At 42.6% G+C, this 17558-nt stretch overlaps 1 protein-coding gene across 1 annotated transcript in view; it reads right to left on the reverse strand.

The window, feature by feature from the left end:
- Positions 1 to 17558, reverse strand: part of LOC141116699 (low affinity immunoglobulin gamma Fc region receptor III-like) — a 43433-nt gene that overhangs the window by 10278 nt on the left and 15597 nt on the right. Inside the window, exons 2-3 of the mRNA XM_073609091.1 lie at positions 14535 to 14801; positions 14182 to 14451 (exon numbers count right to left, since the gene is read on the reverse strand). Coding sequence (XP_073465192.1) covers positions 14182 to 14451; positions 14535 to 14801 — 537 coding nt within the window. The remainder of the gene's footprint in view (positions 1 to 14181; positions 14452 to 14534; positions 14802 to 17558) is intronic.

Here is a 17558-nt window from a genome sequence, read left to right on the forward strand (position 1 = left end):
GTCATTTTTAACATTTTTGACAGTTTTTTTGTGAAATAGTTGGAGTACTTTTATACCCCCTTACCATTTCACACAGGGGGGAGGGCCGGGATCTGGGTGTCCCCTTGTTAAAGGGGGCTTCCAGATTCCGATAAGCCCCCCGCCCGCAGACCCCCACAACCACTGGGCAAGGGTTGTGGGGATGAGGCCCTTGTCCCCATCAACATGAGGACAAGGTGTTTTGGGGGGCTACCCCAAAGTACCCTCCCAATGTTGAGGGCATGTGGCCTGGTATGGTTCAGGAGGGGGGGCGCTCTTTCACCCCCCCTCTTTTCCTGCACATCATTTTTTTTTTTAAATTTTGGTTCGGGGTTCCCCTGTGGGGAATTCCCATACCATTTTTATCAATGAACTTTTATGTGTATTGTCGGACCAGCAATTCATTAATAGCCGCGAGTAGTTTTCAATGACATTTTTTCCTTTGAAATGTCATTTTGCTGTCAGACTGTTCTAAACACGGGAAACATGCGCCCCTTTACAGGCATACTATAGACACCCCCCAGGTACGAAATTTAAAGGGATATTACACTTTTATTGTTTAACTTTAAGCATTATTAAAATCACTGCTCCCGAAAAAACTGCCATTTTTAAAACTTCTTTTTGCATTGATCCATGTCCCCTGGGGCAGGACCCAGGTCCCCAAACACTTTTTATGACAATAACTTGCATATAAGCCTTTAAAATTAGCACTTTTGATTATTCATGTTCGTGTCCCATAGACTTTAACGGTGTTCGCACAAATTTTTTGCCTTTTCACAAGTTCTGGTGCGAACTGAACAGGGGGGTGTTCGGCTCATCCCTAACAAAGACATCCCTCTTCAAAGTTAGGACGTATCAAAAAGAAAAAGAAGATATCCCCCGTGGGGCTTTAAAGCAGCAAAAAATTATGAAAATAATAAGTTGTTACTTGACAGGGTTTTTTTATCTAGTAGGACTTAACCGTAATGGTTAAAATAAGAGCTGTGCTACAGAAGATAACACAAATGAAGCTGGCACAAGTTTATACAATGATCAAGCGCTATAATAGGGTGATAATCCTGACGCGTTTCGACCCCGTTGGGTCATCTTCAGAGGATTGAGGCGCTGTGACAAAATTTATGTATTAGAGTTCATGGATGTGACCATAAAAATATAATATAATATATATATGTTTAACAGTATAATTACCAATCACATTGTGTTTGAGCAGTTTCTCCTGAGCTTATAATTCTCCGACGTCTTCCCCACCGGGTCCCGACAGGGGTCCCTGACCTTCCACCACGTCAGCAGGGGAAAAGAGGGGTTTACTCGTCCATGCGTGTCTTACAAGGAGTCACGCCAAGTGGATATTTCCCAAAACTGGGGAGGAGCGTGGGGGCAAGCGAGCGACACCTGCAGCCAAAGCATCAAATAACAGACAACTGTACCATCAGTGCGTTCTGTTTAGCACGGATAGAGATATATGTATCATGTGTCACTTTTTGAAAAAAAGGATAACTCTGTTTATAATTTATTTAATATTTGTTTGATGTTGTCTGTACTTATTGGGGTCAGCGATGTATGAATATTCCCATAGTGGTGATGGTAACAAAAGGGGGGGGGGGAGGGGTTAACAAGGGTAGATAGGACTGCATGTAGATATCAGTATGTCAGAGTATGTAATGTAATAAGTAAATAGTGGTATCTATGTGTTGGCCGTGAAATAAGTGACAAAGTAGGGTGAGAATATAGGAATGTAAAGAAAAAGGCGAGTGTGGGGAGAACATGTGAGGAAAGAAGGGGACGGGCAGACTAGTAGGGAAAGGGAAAAAAAAAAAAAAAAAACCCAGGGGAAAGAAAGAACGGGAAGGAGGGGGGATGGTTAAGGGGGGAAGGGGAAAAAAGATTAGGGAGTGAAGGAAAAAAGCTTAAGAGGAAAAGATCCAGTGGAAAAAAAAAAAAAAAAAAAGGAGACAGATTGGTGAAATGTGAGGATAGTGCAGGTGGGGTGATGCAAGTGAGTGAAAGGGAAGCATGGGGGTGGGGAAATGGGAAGGTGCAGTGCAAGGGGCCAAATAAAACAATCAAAAAGCAGTGAAAGCAAAAACATCAGCAAAAAACACACAATCCAACCGTGTGTATGTGAGAGATAGGTGTGTGTGATGGTGTACTGAAAAATGCATAGGTGCTGGAAAAGGGGTGATGAGGTGTAAAGATGGGAAGAAAATGGGACAGAGGTGAAACTAAGAGACACACAAGGTGAAGTGCAATAAAGGTGAACGTGTATTGAGGGTGGGTAGAATCGGATGTAAATTGTACAAAATGGTGTAACTAGTCACAGTGGGAAGGAATGACGTGAAAGAGACCCACAATACAGGGTATGTCATGTCAGGTCCAACTCATCAATGTGTTCAGATACTGGTGATTACCTGTCTCCAGAGTATAGGTCAGTTGGTCAGTCTGATGAAACAGTAGGAAGTAAATGCAGATCCCCCAGTCTGCTTGGTCATTATAAATAAAGTGCTGGCCGCTGATTGGATGCCTAATTGGGCTGCAGGTGCACGCAGGCTGTCCCCACCCCCCTCCTCCTCCAGCAGGGATTAACACTCCACATGTGGCTCCCCCGGCGTTCAGGAAGATGGATATCCTGGCACAGCCGTCACATCCGCCGTAATAGTGTGATGTCGTGATGTCACGCGCACGCATGCAGCATCGCGTGCCCGCAACGCCACGGCATCCGGATGTGATCCGGAACGCCGCTGGAAGGAAATTGGCGTGCGGCGGTCCGGAAGTGGTTAAGGTAATTAACTATATTTTCAAAAACTTTATTCAATAGGGATGAGCCGAACACCCCTCACACATGCGAACAGGCAAAAAATTTGTTCGAACACGCAAACACCGTTAAAGTCTATGGGACTCGAACATGAAAAATCAAAAGTGCTAATTTTAAAGGTTAATATGCAAGTTATTGTCATAAAAAGTGTTTGGGGACCCGGGTCCTGTCCCAGGGGACATGGATCAATGTAAAAAAAAGTTTTTAAAAGGGACTTTTTTTTGGGAGCAGTGATTTTAATAATGCTTAAAGTGAAACAATAAAAGTGTAATATTCCTTTAAAATTCGTATCTGGGGGGTGTTTATAGTATGCCTGTAAAGGGGCAAATGTTTCCCGTGTTTAGAACAGTCCGAGAGCAAAATGACATTTCTAATGGAAAAAAAGTAAATATAAAAGTACAGAACTCGCGGCTATAATCAATTGTCAGTCCCGGCAATACACATAAAAGTCATTGAAAAAAATGGCATGGGATTCCCCCACAGTCCATTACCAGACCCTTTGGATCTGGTATGAATATTAAGGCGAACGCCGAACCAAAATAAAAAAAAAATTGCATGGGGGTCCCCCCAAATTCCATACCAGGCACTGCAAGAAAAAAATAAATCCTTTGTGCCAGCCTGGAATAAGCTACAATGGATTCATATCTGCATCATCTTGGTGGGTTAACACTGCCTATGGATCTTGTCAAGTCAGCAAGTTGCCAAACTATCTCTGCAGACTGGGTCTCAGGAGGAATGTCTTTTTCATAAAGTCAAATTTGAGACAGATGAAGGGGAGAGTACAAAAAAATAATGACATATTAAAAAAAGAAGAAAATGTACAGATCAGAGGCTTGTTTGATTCTTCAAGCTTACTGTGTATCTGGATATAGAGTCCATCACTCATCTTCCTCACAGTGTCAGATGCCGTCCTCACTTCACAGGTATATTTCCCAGAATTCTCCAGCTGAGATGACTGCACTCTGTATGTATCAGATACATTGTATCCCCGCACAGTCCGTCCATCTCTGTAGAAGGCAAAGTGCAGCTCTGTGCCGCCTCTGAGCGGATCCCGTCTGGTGTCACATCTCACCGTCATCTCATCTCCTTCTATTACCCTGGACGGGGTCACTTTTATTTCTGGAGGAGAGAAGAGCTCTGGAAGAGGAAATTGTTAGAAATGATAAATTATGGGAATACATTATTTATTCTCTAAATGTTGATAATCACACAATGCTTTGCAATGGATGTAAAACAATTTCTATCCATGTTTGACTAAGTTGATTTGTTGTATCCACTACAATAATACACGTCAATAGAGAACCCAGTAAGGACAGCTTTGTCACAAGTCATTTATTCTACCTGTATTAAATAATAAAATGCAAAGATCAAAATAAGAAATAATCATCCAAGCATTAACAGCGCTAAAAAATAACTAGGAGTATTTAGTGCAATTAAAAGACAAACGAATTCCACACACAAACATCAATTCATATGTGACAGAGTCCAAAAAAAGTCCTTAGGAAAGATGTGGTGCTCCGTGACCCCTCAGAATCTTAGGGAAGCCTCAAAGCCTGAATACTGTGACCGAAAGTAACCTCGTGCTTAAGTGGTCCCCGTTGGTAATGCACTTACCACAAAAGAGCTTTAAAAATTCCTTGTATCTCCAAACACTATTAGGTAGGCTACTATCCTAGAATCAAATCCTTTGTGGACCAACACTAGGGATGAGCCGAACACCCCCCTGTTCGGTTCGCACCAGAACATGCGAACAGGCAAAAAATTTGTTTGAACACGCGAACACCGTTAAAGTCTATGGGACACGAACATGAATAATCAAAAGTGCTAATTTTAAAGGCTTATATGCAAGTTATTGTCATAAAAAGTGTTTGGGGACCTGGGTCCTACCCCAGGGGACAAGGATCAATGCAAAAAAAAGTTTCAAAAACGGCCGTTTTTTTCGGGAGCAGTGATTTTAATAATGCTTAAAGTCAAACAATAAAAGTGTAATATTCCTTTAAATTTCGTACCTGGGGGTGTCTATAGTATGCCTGTAAAGGGGCGCATGTTTCCCGTGTTTAGAACAGTCTGACAGCAAAATGACATTTCAAAGGAAAAAAAGTCATTTAAAACTACTCGCAGCTATTAATGAATTGCCGCTCCGACAATACATATAAAAGTTCATTGATAAAAACGGCATGGGAATTCCCCACAGAGGAACCCCGAACCAAAATTTAAAAAAAAAATGACGTGGGTGTCCCCCTAAATTCCATACCAGGCCCTTCAGGTCTGGTATGGATATTAAGGGGAACCCTGGCCAAAATTAAAAAAAAAATGGCATGGGGTCCCCCTCAAAATCTATACCAGACCTTTCAGGCCTGGTATGGATTTTAAGGGAAACCCCGGCTAAAATTTAAAAAATAAATGGCGTGGGGTCCCCCCCAAAAATCCATACCAGACCCTTATCCGAGCACGCAACCTGGCAGGCCGCAGGAAAAAAGGGGGGATGAGAGAGCACCCCCCCTCCTGAACCGTACCAGGCCATATGCCCTCAACATTGGGAGGGTGCTTTGGGGTACCCCCCCAAAACACCTTGTCCCCATGTTGATGGGGACAAGGGCCTCATCCCCACAATCCTTGCCCGATGGTTGTGGAGGTCTGCGGGCGGGGGGCTTATCGGAAACTGGAAGCCCCCTTTAACAAGGGGACCCCAAGATCCCGGCCCTCCCCCCTGTGTGAAATGGTAAGGGCCTACCATTTCACAAAAAAGTGTCAAAAATGTTAAAAATGACAAGAGACAGTTTTTGACAATTCCTTTATTTAAATGCTTCTTCTTTCTTCTATCTTCTATCTTCTTTCTTCTATCTTCTATCTTCTATCTTCCTTCGGTTTCTTCCTCCATCTTCTTCTTCTTCTGGTTCTTCTGGTTCTTCCTCCGGTGTTCTCATCCGGCATCTTCCTGCACGCAGTCTTCTACCCTTCTTCTCATCGCACCGCTCCGCATCCACCAAGATGGGAGGCTCCCGCTGTGTGATGCTTCTCCTCTTCTGACGGTTCACCACCCAGTGACCCGTTAAGTAACGTTGACCCCGCCCCCCTCTGACGTCACAGGGAATCAAGTCCCTCAAGTCCCAGTCAAGTCCCCGTGAGTCAGAGGGGGGCTAGGTCACCGGGTGGCCCCACCCTCCATTAGAAGAAAGAAGAAGCATTTAAATAAAGGAATTGTCAAAAACTGTCTCTTGTCATTTTTAACATTTCTGACACTTTTTTGTGAAATGGTAGGGGTACAAGTACCCCCTTACCATTTCACACAGGGGGGAGGGCCAGGATCTGGGGGTCCCCTTGTTAAAGGGGGCTTCCAGATTCCGATAAGCCCCCGCCTGCAGACCACCACAACCACCGGGCAAGAGTTGTGGGGATGAGGCCCTTGTCAACATGGGGACAAGGTGTTTTGGGGGGCTACCCCAAAACACCCTCCCAATGTTGAGGGCATGTGGCCTGGTATGGTTCAGGAGGGGGGGCGCTCTCTCATCCCCCTCTTTTCCTGCGGTCTGCCAGGTTGCGTGCTCGGATAAGGGTCTGGTATAGATTTTGAGGGGGACCCCACTCCATTTTTTTTTTAAATTTTGGCTGGGGTTCCCCTAAATATCCATACCAGACCTGAAGGGCCTGGTATGGAATTTATAGGGACCCCCACATCATTTTTTTTTTTTTTTTAATTTTGGTTCGGGGTTCCCCTGTGGGGATTTCCCATGCTGTTTTTATCAATGAACTTTTATGTGTATTGTCGGACTGGCAGTTCATTAATAGCCACGAGTAGTTTTGAATGACTTTTTTTCCTTTGAAATGTCATTTTGCTGTCAGACTGTTCTAAACATGGGAAACATGCGCCCCTTTATAAGCATACTATAGACACCCCCAGGTACGAAATTTAAAGGAATATTGCGCTTTTATTACTGTTTCACTTTAAGCATTATTAAAATCACTGCTCCCGAAAAAACGGACGTTTTTAAAACTTTTTTTGCATTGATCCATGTCCCCAGGGGCAGGACCAGGTCCCCAAACACTTTTTATGACAATACCATGCATATATGCCTTTTAAAATTAGCACTTTTGATTTCTCCCATAGACTTTTAAAGGGTGTTCCGCGGCTTTCGAATTTGCCACGAACACCCCAAATTGTTAGCTGTTCGGCGAACAGCCAATGTTCGAGTCGAACATGAGTTCAACTCGAACTCGAAGCTCATCCCTAACCAACACCAATGGGAAAGGTTAGAACCCGATGTCTCCTTATAGTGTGGGAGGAGCTCCTGTCCTTGATTGTTTCTTAGGTTGGCTCATAAAGTACACGATGCAGGAAAAGAAAGAAGGAACTTGCATAGCGTAATACTGTTTTATTTGGGAACACACTCGCAATATGCTTACAAGAACAAAAAATCAGCAGTAAAACATTGGGACTGTGCTGCACAGCGCATGTCACTCTTTCCTCTTCCTGGTGTTGTTAGCTGCGATGAGACCCGGAATGACACGTACTGAGACTGACAAACAGGGGAGCTGCTTGGTCATGGCTAACGCGTTTCGTCATCACGTCTTCTTTGGAGGGCATGGCCACGCAGCACAACTCACCCTTTATATACACCCGGAGAGTGAAGATTTTACTCTAATCTGCCAAAAGCAAACGGCGCCAGCACGGACCCCACCATGGCCAGCGCCAGTCAGCGCCACACTGCAGCCCTTACAGAACATCAGGACTGCAGAAATGTGCACATAAAAAGACGCCCAGTCAACCCTGCATGAAAAAAGGCACAGTGCGCACAGCAATGCTGGATTAAATAAATTCAAAAGAATAGACCAGTTTAAAAAAACTTGCACGGTGGCCAACAATTCCACACTCGTTCTTACATTGATAAAACAGCCGCCACTCTATCTCTAGTATGTCTGTGACCACACAACCAGTGCAATACTTACACGGGTGGGTGACAGGGACATGTGTGCACTTAAAAGAAGATACCAATGCATGCGTCAAATAAACATTGATAATAGATTGACATTAAAACCCAAAATTGTAGTGCTGTCATACATAAGGATGCGATCATAATGCGATAATATCTTTCCCGCATCTCAAACAGCACAACAACAATTAAAATTAAAAAGAAAGAAATACATGAATTTGAAATTAAATATATGGAGCTTGATACAAATGGATAAAAGAGACAATTATCATTTTTGAGATGACATCATACTCACTATGGCCAATGGCCATAGATAAAAAAAGGGAAGTCATCATAGGTGTGATGAAATCATACTCCCTATAACACAAAACCCAAAGAAAAATATACCGTATTTATCGGCGTATAACACGCACCGGTGTATAACACGCACCCCAAGTTTAGGAGGGAATTTTAAGGAAAAAAAAAACTTTTAGGAGGGAAGTTTAAGGGAAAAAAACTTACATTTAAATGCCCATCATTGCAGCCTTCTCAGTGCAGCCTTGCCCCAGTGCAGCCATGTCAGTGCAGCCATGTCAGTGCAGCCTTATCAGTGCAGCCTTCCCCAGTGTCCATTGCAGCCTTATCCCATTGCAGCCTTGCCCCAGTGCAGCCTTGCCCCAGTGCAGCCTTGCAGCTCGCAGTTTGAAAATGGCGCCGCTTCCCTGCGATCCTGTGATCCCCTGCGATCCTGAGCTTCAAAATCGCCGACCACGATTTGAAAATGGCGCCGACGGCGCCGAAATACACAGAGCCGGTCCTCGGCGGCTCTCGTTCCCTTTTGGCTCCACTCGTAGTCCCGCCCGGGATGGTCGTGACTGTGAGCGGAGCTATTCGAATCTAGCCGAGTACACTCGGCTAGGTTCGGGCGGCGCTCGAGTGAAGCCGAAAGTGGCCGAGAAGAGCCCAGGACCGGCTCTGTGTATTTCGGTGCCAGCGGCGCCATTTTCAAATTGCGGTCGGCGATTTTGAAGCTCAGGATCGCAGGGGATCGGCGTATAACACGCCCCCGTGATTTTCCCCTGATTTAAGGGGAAAAAAGTGTGTGTTATACGCCGATAAATACGGTATATGCATATATCACAGACACTCTCGAAGAAGGGCAATTCAAGCATTAATAAATATTTTATCGTAATTGAGGACAAAAAACAAACTTATGTAGGTTTTGGGGGTATGTCAAAATGTTATAAATGTGTTCAGAAACTCTCTTGCCCAGTGTTCTTTTGGTCCTGTAAATATACTTTAGGCCATAGGGGCACTCTAGTGCATACACAACGTGAGTAGAGAGGCATGCAATAAATTCCTTCACCTCAAATTCCATTCCAACCTGTTGGCATGCTTTGCCAACCTTTTTTACTACTTTGTTCCTAAAAGAGGACGTCCTTCTGTATATAAATGGAGGAGCATCTGGAAGAGCTTTATTTAAAATCTTATCCATTTTCAAGATTGACCAATGCTTCCTAAAAATCAATTCAACATCTCTATACTTTTCATGAAATTGCTAATAAAGCCCCATTCATGCCTTGAATACTGAATTTTTACCCTGGCTTTAAAGCAAGAATCTTCAGTTGCAGCTCCAACCTCATGGACCACCTTGTCTAGACATAAGGGGCTGTAACCTTTTTCTACAAATGTATTCTTAATCTGCTGTGCTTGAGCAGCATAATCAGAATCTCGGGAACAATTCCTGCGAATCCGCGTGAACTGGCTCTTTGGAATAATATGTAGCCAAAGCGGATGATGCCCACTATTAATTGGAATGTAACTGTTCCGATCGGTAGGTTTGAAGTATGCTTTGGTAAGCAGTGAATTTTGACTCTTCCTGACAGTCATATCTAAGTAGTTAATAGATTCACTACTCCAACTGAACTCCAATTTAATATTATTAGTGTTGGTGTTCAACCATTCTGAAAACTCTATCAACGAAGCCTCAGACCCCTGCTAAATAAAGAAAAGGTCATCAATGTAGCGTTGGTAAAAAATACGTTCTTTCCTCTTTTGACCATAAATCTACTTGTCTTCCCACTCACTCATAAATAAATTAGCGAGGCTTGGTGCAAATTTAGCACCCATCGCTACGCCACGTCTTTGGTTAACCTCCCTGGCGGTATGATTATTTCAGATTTTTGGTGCTGAAAGAGGTACCATTATTTTGCATGGAAATTTGGCATTTTATATTGTAAATATTATAATATTGTAATGTTATAACTGTAATTCTTAGGAATAACAAACTTATATCTGTCCAAACAAGAGTCTAGTAGACATCCCGGGTATGATAACGTTTGAAACACTAAATCATAAATTATAGTATAATAAATAACTATAAATAATTATAAGAAATAATAATATAATAATAATAATAATAAATATTCAATAATGTAATCAAATCAAAAACACTAAAATTTGCTCAGTTGCAGAATTGTTGCTGTCATTACTTTTAGTGTTTGACAGATTTCCCCACAAATCGCTATCACTCAATTCTGCAAGTGATTCTAATTTATTATAGCTGTTTTCTAGCTGGTCTAAACCTGCTTTTGATGTAAAGGGATGGTTTTGGTTGCTATGGACAATCTCCAGTTTCCAGGCAAAAAGAACAGTTTTTATAATATAAAACTGCATGCAGGGCACTGGAGAAAACACTAGGGACAAAAGGGAGTTGAAATAAATTGATACAGTAATGTAATCTGTAAGATTACAATGTACTGTATTTGTATAGTGTGTGTGTTTCACTTTTTGAATTTGGCGCCGTTCTCCGTCCCCGTGCGTCACAACGCTCGCAGGGAACGGAGCCCGGGCACAGTGATAGATCGAGCGGAGGACAGCTCACTCACACTGCAGGGAGAAATCACAGGATCCTGGGGACAAGGTAAGTAAGCTCTTCCTGGATTCTGCGATGCGATCTTGAGTCTTGCTCGGGGTTACTGCTTTTGGTACTGAAAATCCACCCCGAGCCAGACTCGGGAATAGCGCCAGGGAGGTTAAAGAATTTTCCGTCATACCAGAAGTAATTATGCATTACACAAAATTCTAAAACCATCCTAGGAAACTTCTTCTGAATATAAGGTATGTCTTCCCTTTTGCAAAAGGCCCAGTTAAGGGCTAGTAATGCATCGTCGTGTTGGATAATTGTATACAGTGACGATACATCCGCTGTTACCAAATAAACCTCAGCATCCTCAGAAAAAAACAGCATCTTTCAATAATTGTAAGAAAGTAGTCTTCGTGTAGATCCTGCTCATCTGTAGAAAGAGGTTGAGATATTGATCAATTCTCGATGTAACGGAATCAATCACATTTACAATGGGCTTAGCTGGTGGCTCAACTGGATCTTTGTGGATTTTCGGTAGGGTATATATTGTGGGAATGCGGCTAAAACTAGGTGTCAAATAAAACTTTTCTTTTTTTTTAAGTACTCTCATATAGAAACCATAGTCAACTAAATTGAAAAAAGTCCATCCTATAATTGTTAGTTGGATCTCTATCTAACTGAAGTTATGTGTTCTCATCTGAGAGCATAGTTGACAACTGGGAGTGGTAAAAACTTTTGCCCAAAATTAACACCCTCCCTCCCTGGTCAGCAGGTTGAATAATGAAATTGTTTCTGTTTTCCAATGCTTTAATACCTTCTTGGATGTATTTGAACATTCTTTGCTGAGCCGCCCAAATCATTCAAAACCAATTTCTTAAACACCTCAACCTGGTAACTGGCCAGTTGTGGAGGACTGAAAAGGGATCTATTCTTTAGACCACTATCAATAGACACCATATCTGCTCCTTTCCTATTCCTTATATTAAAATTGTTTGTCAGGAAATATTTTTTCATATTTAATTTCCTGACATATTTATGTATGTCAATATATACATTAAAGTTATTTAGGCTTTTGAGATGCATTTACAGTAAGCCCTGCATTGAGAATATTAATCTCCTTCTGGGTTAACGCTACATGGGTTAAATTATAAATCCCACTCAGTCCATTTCTCTTCGTCTTTTTTTGTTGGACCCTGCGTCCTGCTCTATAGCCCCATTGCGCATTGTCCTTGGGGGTCTGTTTGGACTGTATGGTTTCTCCCACTCGGGGGGGTTCCACCATTCCTGTGTATTTGGTGGAAATTGGAGTTGTGAGGGATGCCCTCTCCAGGGGCAGTTCCCTCGACCCCTCCCTCTCTGATGACCCCTCGTACCTCTCCCTAAAAAAGGAGGAAGGCAGGGAGATTGTGAATAGTAGTCATTCCCATGTTTTCCAAAGGCTCATAGCGGTTTTGTGTGTTCACCGAATATGAGCCCTGGTACCCAGAATAAGATGGATTCATGGGCTGGGAATAACCATTGTTCTTACCCCTTGAACTTTGTTTATTGCCCCTCCCTCTATTACCCTGGGACGGTGACATTGGTCCTGGATCTCTAGTCCAAATCTTTGCAGGGGGCTCTACTATGGTAGGTTTAGTCCCATTCACAGTTCTGTAATCAGTCACCGTTGGGTTATCCCTAACCACTCCTTCAGCAGCCCCGAATGGTTTGTCTGTGTCCTGCCAAAGAATAGAGTTCTTTTTAAAATCACTAATGTCGCTACAAAATTTTTAAAGTTTTTTCTTTTGGGTAGCTTTATCTGTTTTTTTCCAATCTTTTTTTAATTTCATTGTAAAAATTAATCAATTGTTGTGTTCCCTTAATAGGATCTAATTTCCCCTGTAAATCTGCGATCTTTTTTCTATCAGAGTAATTTTTTTCTTTTTACCTTTCAAAACTAATTGTTGTAGTTTAAAACCGACTCCATTAAAGAAGTCTAACCAGTACGTGTCATCCCGGGTCTCACTGCGGCTAACAACACCAGGAAGCGGTGAGAGTGACATGCGCCGTGCAGTACAGTCCTAATGTTTTACTGCTGATTTTATCTGATTTTCTTGTAAGCATATTTTATATTGTTTTTTGGGTGTGTTCCCAAATGAAACAGTATTATGCTATGCAAGTTCCTTCTTTCTTTTCCTGCATGGTGTACTTTATGAGCCCCATCAAATCATTCTTTGCAGCTATTACCTTTTGTACCACCACCCCCTCTCTTTAGAATGTAAGCTTTACGAGCAGGGCCCTCCTATACCTTTTGTATTGTACTGTAATTGTGTTGTCCCCCATATACATTGTAAAGCACTGCGTAAACTGTTGGCACTATATAAATCTTGTATAATAATAATAATAATAATGAGCCAACCTAAGAAACAATCGTTATAAATCAAGGACAGGAGCTCATCCCACACTTTAAGTAGACATCAGGTTCTAACCTTTCCCACTGGTGTTGGTCCATGAAGGATTTGATTCCAGGATAGTAGCCCACCTAATAGTGTTTGGAGATACAAGGCATTTTTATAGCTCCTTTGTGGTAAGTGCATTACCAACGGGGACCACTTGAGCACAAGGTTACTTTCGGTCACAGTATTCAGGCTTTGAGGCTTCCCTAAGATTCTGAGGGGTCACGGAGCACCACATCTTTCCTAAGGACTTTTTTTGGACTCTGTCACATATGAATTGATGTTTGCGTGTGGAATTCGTTTGTCCTTTAATTGCACTAAATACTCCTAGTTATTTTTTTAGCGCTGTTAATGCTGAGATGATTATTTCTTATTTTGATCTTTGCATTTTATTATTTGTTCTATTTATATAATAGCTGCTGTAGTGCACCAACTCCACTTATCTGTTTGAGTGCTGGGATCAGTGATACGCAGTCTTACTGATATTTTTGATTATTCTACCTGTATGTATATCTGGATGGTGAGTGGTAAACCGAGACACGGGAGGAAGCCAACACAAACATACAAACTTCAATCGGTCAATCTACTGAATGATAACTGGGCTCAGGGCTCCAGTGCTGCAAGGGAGTCCCCCTGTATAAAGTATTAAAGTGGTTGCAAACCCTTCCATATACCCAGTGAAGGGACTGGTCCCAGTCCAGAATTAATAAAGCTGGTAGAGCTATCAAAAAAAATGGGGGGGGGGGGCTGAAAATACATCAGTGAGGAGAGCTCTGAGAGCTGATTGGAGGGAAGGGACACACCCCCTTCACATAGAAACAGAGCTGAGGCTGTCACTCAGCATGGATCATCACACATTGGATATTGGCAGATCTGAGAGTATTTGGGTTTTCTGCTCATACAAGAAGACCCGACCAAATGCTGGATGTAGAGGTGACAGGTAAGTGTTTGAGGGAAGCACAGAAGGGAATATTCTTTTACCTTAATGCTGAGAATGCAAATCTTTAGCCTTTGCAACCACTTTTCTTCTATTTATTTCTGCAACAGTCACTTCAAAGATCATATTCTTTATGGGAGTTCACCTTCCTCTGGATCTACTAATATTTCTAAGAATACAGTTTAAATAGGACATTCATTTACCTTTCACAGAGATAACGGATACATCTGAGTGCTCTATCACATTTGGACTATCCTTGCGTTGGAATTCTTTAGTACATTTGTACAGTCCAGACTGACTCATCGTTATATTATGAATATCTAACTCGGAGTAATATTTTGATGATTGTATCTCCTGATCATCCTTGTAGAATTTTGGGTTTATTGCATTAAAACGTTTTGCATGATGACATCTCAGAGTCAGAGGGTCTCCTTCATATATGGCAGATGGAGGTCTCTGCAGGATGACAACATCTGAAATGTAATAAAATTATACTTTAGGTTGTTCTATTCACACCCAACAATCTGTAATGATGGAGATGAGATGGATGACTCACTTCTGGTAACATTTAGGAAGACGGGATCACTGATATCACCACCGATGATCTGGCACTGGTAATCTCCACTGTCCTCCTCCACTGAAGATCTAATGGTAAAAAGTCTCTGTTGATCTCCAGGTATTGGTCTCTTGTCTTTGTACCAGTGATAGATCTGGGACTCCTCTGGTACAGTAGATGGCACATCACATGTTAGAATCACACTGTCTTTGTATATTACATTCCCCCAGTTGGGTGTGAAGGTCACCACAGGTTTGATGGCCCCTCCTATAGAAGAAAAGAGATCACACAGAACACATAGAGAGCACAGTGTGCAGCAAAACACAGAGAGGTGAACACATCTTGTATGAGAAACAAAAACATTCTCTATAGAAATGGGAATGTTTATAGTCCTGGGCACAGAGATTTTCCCACACGTTGGTAAATCTTTATTTTAAACAATGAAAACTACTCCCCTTAAAGTGATATTAAAGGCAGATATTTTGAAAAATAAGAAACATGTTATACTTACTTTGTGTAATGGTTTTGCACAGAGCAGCCCAGATCCTCCTCTTCTCAGGTCTCTCACAGGCACCCCTGGTCCCTCCCCCCTGCCAAGTGCCCCCATAGCAAGCAGCTTGCTATGGGGGTATCCAAGCAGGCCCATTCCCAAGCCGCTGTTCTGTGTCCATTCACACACGTAGCGCAGCTCTACCCCACCCCCACTCTCTCCTCCTTGGCTCATTGGCTATGACTGACAGTAACAGGAGCCAATGGATCAGTCAATGAGGAGGAAGAGACCTGGGAGAGCAGCTGCTCTCATGTACATTGCTGGATCAGGATAGAGTAAGTATTGTAGATCTGGTGGGGGAGGGGAGGGGGGCTGCTGCATGCTGAAGGTTTTTTAAGTTAATGCATAGAAGGCATTAAGGTAAAAAAAACGTTGGGGGTAAACTTTCCCTGCCTGAGCCATTTAAAAAAATAATTTTAGGCCTGAAGATTGCAGAGATCCCGAAGAATAAAATGGTGGTAGTTTCATTTTTATGTCACGCAGTCTTAGCATAAGCAATATATTACCCAGTTAAAAAACGGAAAATCCCCCTAATGGGGCTTTAAAGCAGCCAGTAGTATAAAATGAGTAAAATACAAAAGGAATAGTAATGAATATTTTATTATTACAGCAAGTACTGACAACAAAAAGTTGGGACATAGACTGAAATCCAAAAATAAACAAAATGAGAGAACAATGCCAATAACAGAGGGCAGTGTGCGATAGGGTTACATCATAAGCAACAGTAATACAATAACACAGAGATGTTGATTGTGTGAGAAACTGACGCGTTTCGACCCCAATGGGTCTTCTTCAGAGGATAAATATATAGAAAGACTGTGAAGATGTAAACATGTGTCAAACGATTTAAAGCCAAGAGAAAAAGAATATATAAACAGTTCCATATGGTGCGTCTTTACCAGTCACGATGCACTCGATGGTTACAGATGGCCATGGTGTGAAGGAGTTTCCCTCTTATTGTATCCCCGATCTCCTTGCGGGTGGGCCGGTCACAAGGGGAGCAAGTGCCACCCACACATGCCTTACAGGGAATCACACACTGGATATCCCCAAAAGGTTGGGGGAGAGGAGGGGGTGTGTGCTGCACCTGTGATAAAATCATAATGTATATGAAGTAACGGATTCCAAAATAGGGTTTATAAAGGCAAAAAAGACAAAAAGAAAGATGTATCTATGTATGGCTGTTTAAATTCCGATAGGGTTAAAACTGAATGTTGACGGACGTGACAGGATAGCGGGTCCATACAAAAGGGAAGACATATGGGATAGCAAAAGTGAGGGAAAGAGGTGAAGGAAGGAAGGTGAGGGGGAGGAAAGAAGTGGAGGAAAGGGAGGTAAGTGATGAACGGGGATGGGATGGAGGGGGGGGAGGAAAAGCGGGTAAGGGAGGAAGGGGGGAGGTACAAAGGGGCCGGAAGAAAAAAAAAAGGAGATCGGGGATACAATAAGAGGGAAACTCCTTCACACCATGGCCATCTGTAACCATCGAGTGATCGTGACTGGTAAAGACGCACCATATGGAACTGTTTATATATTCTTTTTCTCTTGGCTTTAAATCGTTTGACACATGTTTACATCTTCACAGTCTTTCTATATATTTATCCTCTGAAGAAGACCCATTGGGGTCAAAACGCGTCAGTTTCTCACACAATCAACATCTCTGTGTTATTGTATTACTGTTGCTTATGATGTAACCCTATCGCACACTGCCCTCTGTTATTGGCATTGTTCTCTCATTTTGTTTATTTTTGGATTTCACATCTCTATACTTACCTGCTCTGTGCAATGGCCCTCAAATGAGGTCAGGTAAGTAAAATTGGGGGGGGTTAGGGGGGAGGCTGACACCTAAACTTTTTTTACCTTAATGCAAGGAATGCTTTAAGGTAAAAAAAAGTTTAGACTTTACAACCACTTTAAAGAATAGGTTACCTTAACATTTCATATTCCTGATATGTGTCCGCTGTACCATGTACTTGTATGAGAAAGTCTCCTGTTCCGTTTGTATTGCTTTCTGTATGTGAAATCCCTGGTGATCCTACCAGTCCCTCTTATTTCCTATAACAAACTTACCACTCTTAAACAGGAGAGCACAGCGTGGTCAGTTCCCTAGCTGTGCTGGGAACCAGTGGCAGATGGTGGTAAATATTTTTTTTTGGGGGGGCGCAAACCATGCACTCACAGTCATCCAGCCCCGCACTTACCCCATCTAGGTCGCGTACAGTGCTTCCTCTGGATGGGAGGTGGTGACTTCCACTGCGTCTCCTCCTCCTCCTAGTAGGCGGCCAATAGGATCGCTTCTCCTCTCGGCCAATTGGGTGACAGGTCTCAGGACCCATTTCCTATTTGGTCGGGAGGTGAATCGGGAAGACAATAATGAATGAAATGAAAATGAATGAAAATGTCACACAACTGGGTGGGCTCGGGGCACAGTGCTCTGCACCCCAAGCCCATCCTTTTTTGAAGCCAATTAGAGC

Source organism: Aquarana catesbeiana, linkage group LG13, assembly GCF_042186555.1.
Source record: "Aquarana catesbeiana isolate 2022-GZ linkage group LG13, ASM4218655v1, whole genome shotgun sequence".
Lineage (NCBI taxonomy): Eukaryota > Metazoa > Chordata > Amphibia > Anura > Ranidae > Aquarana > Aquarana catesbeiana.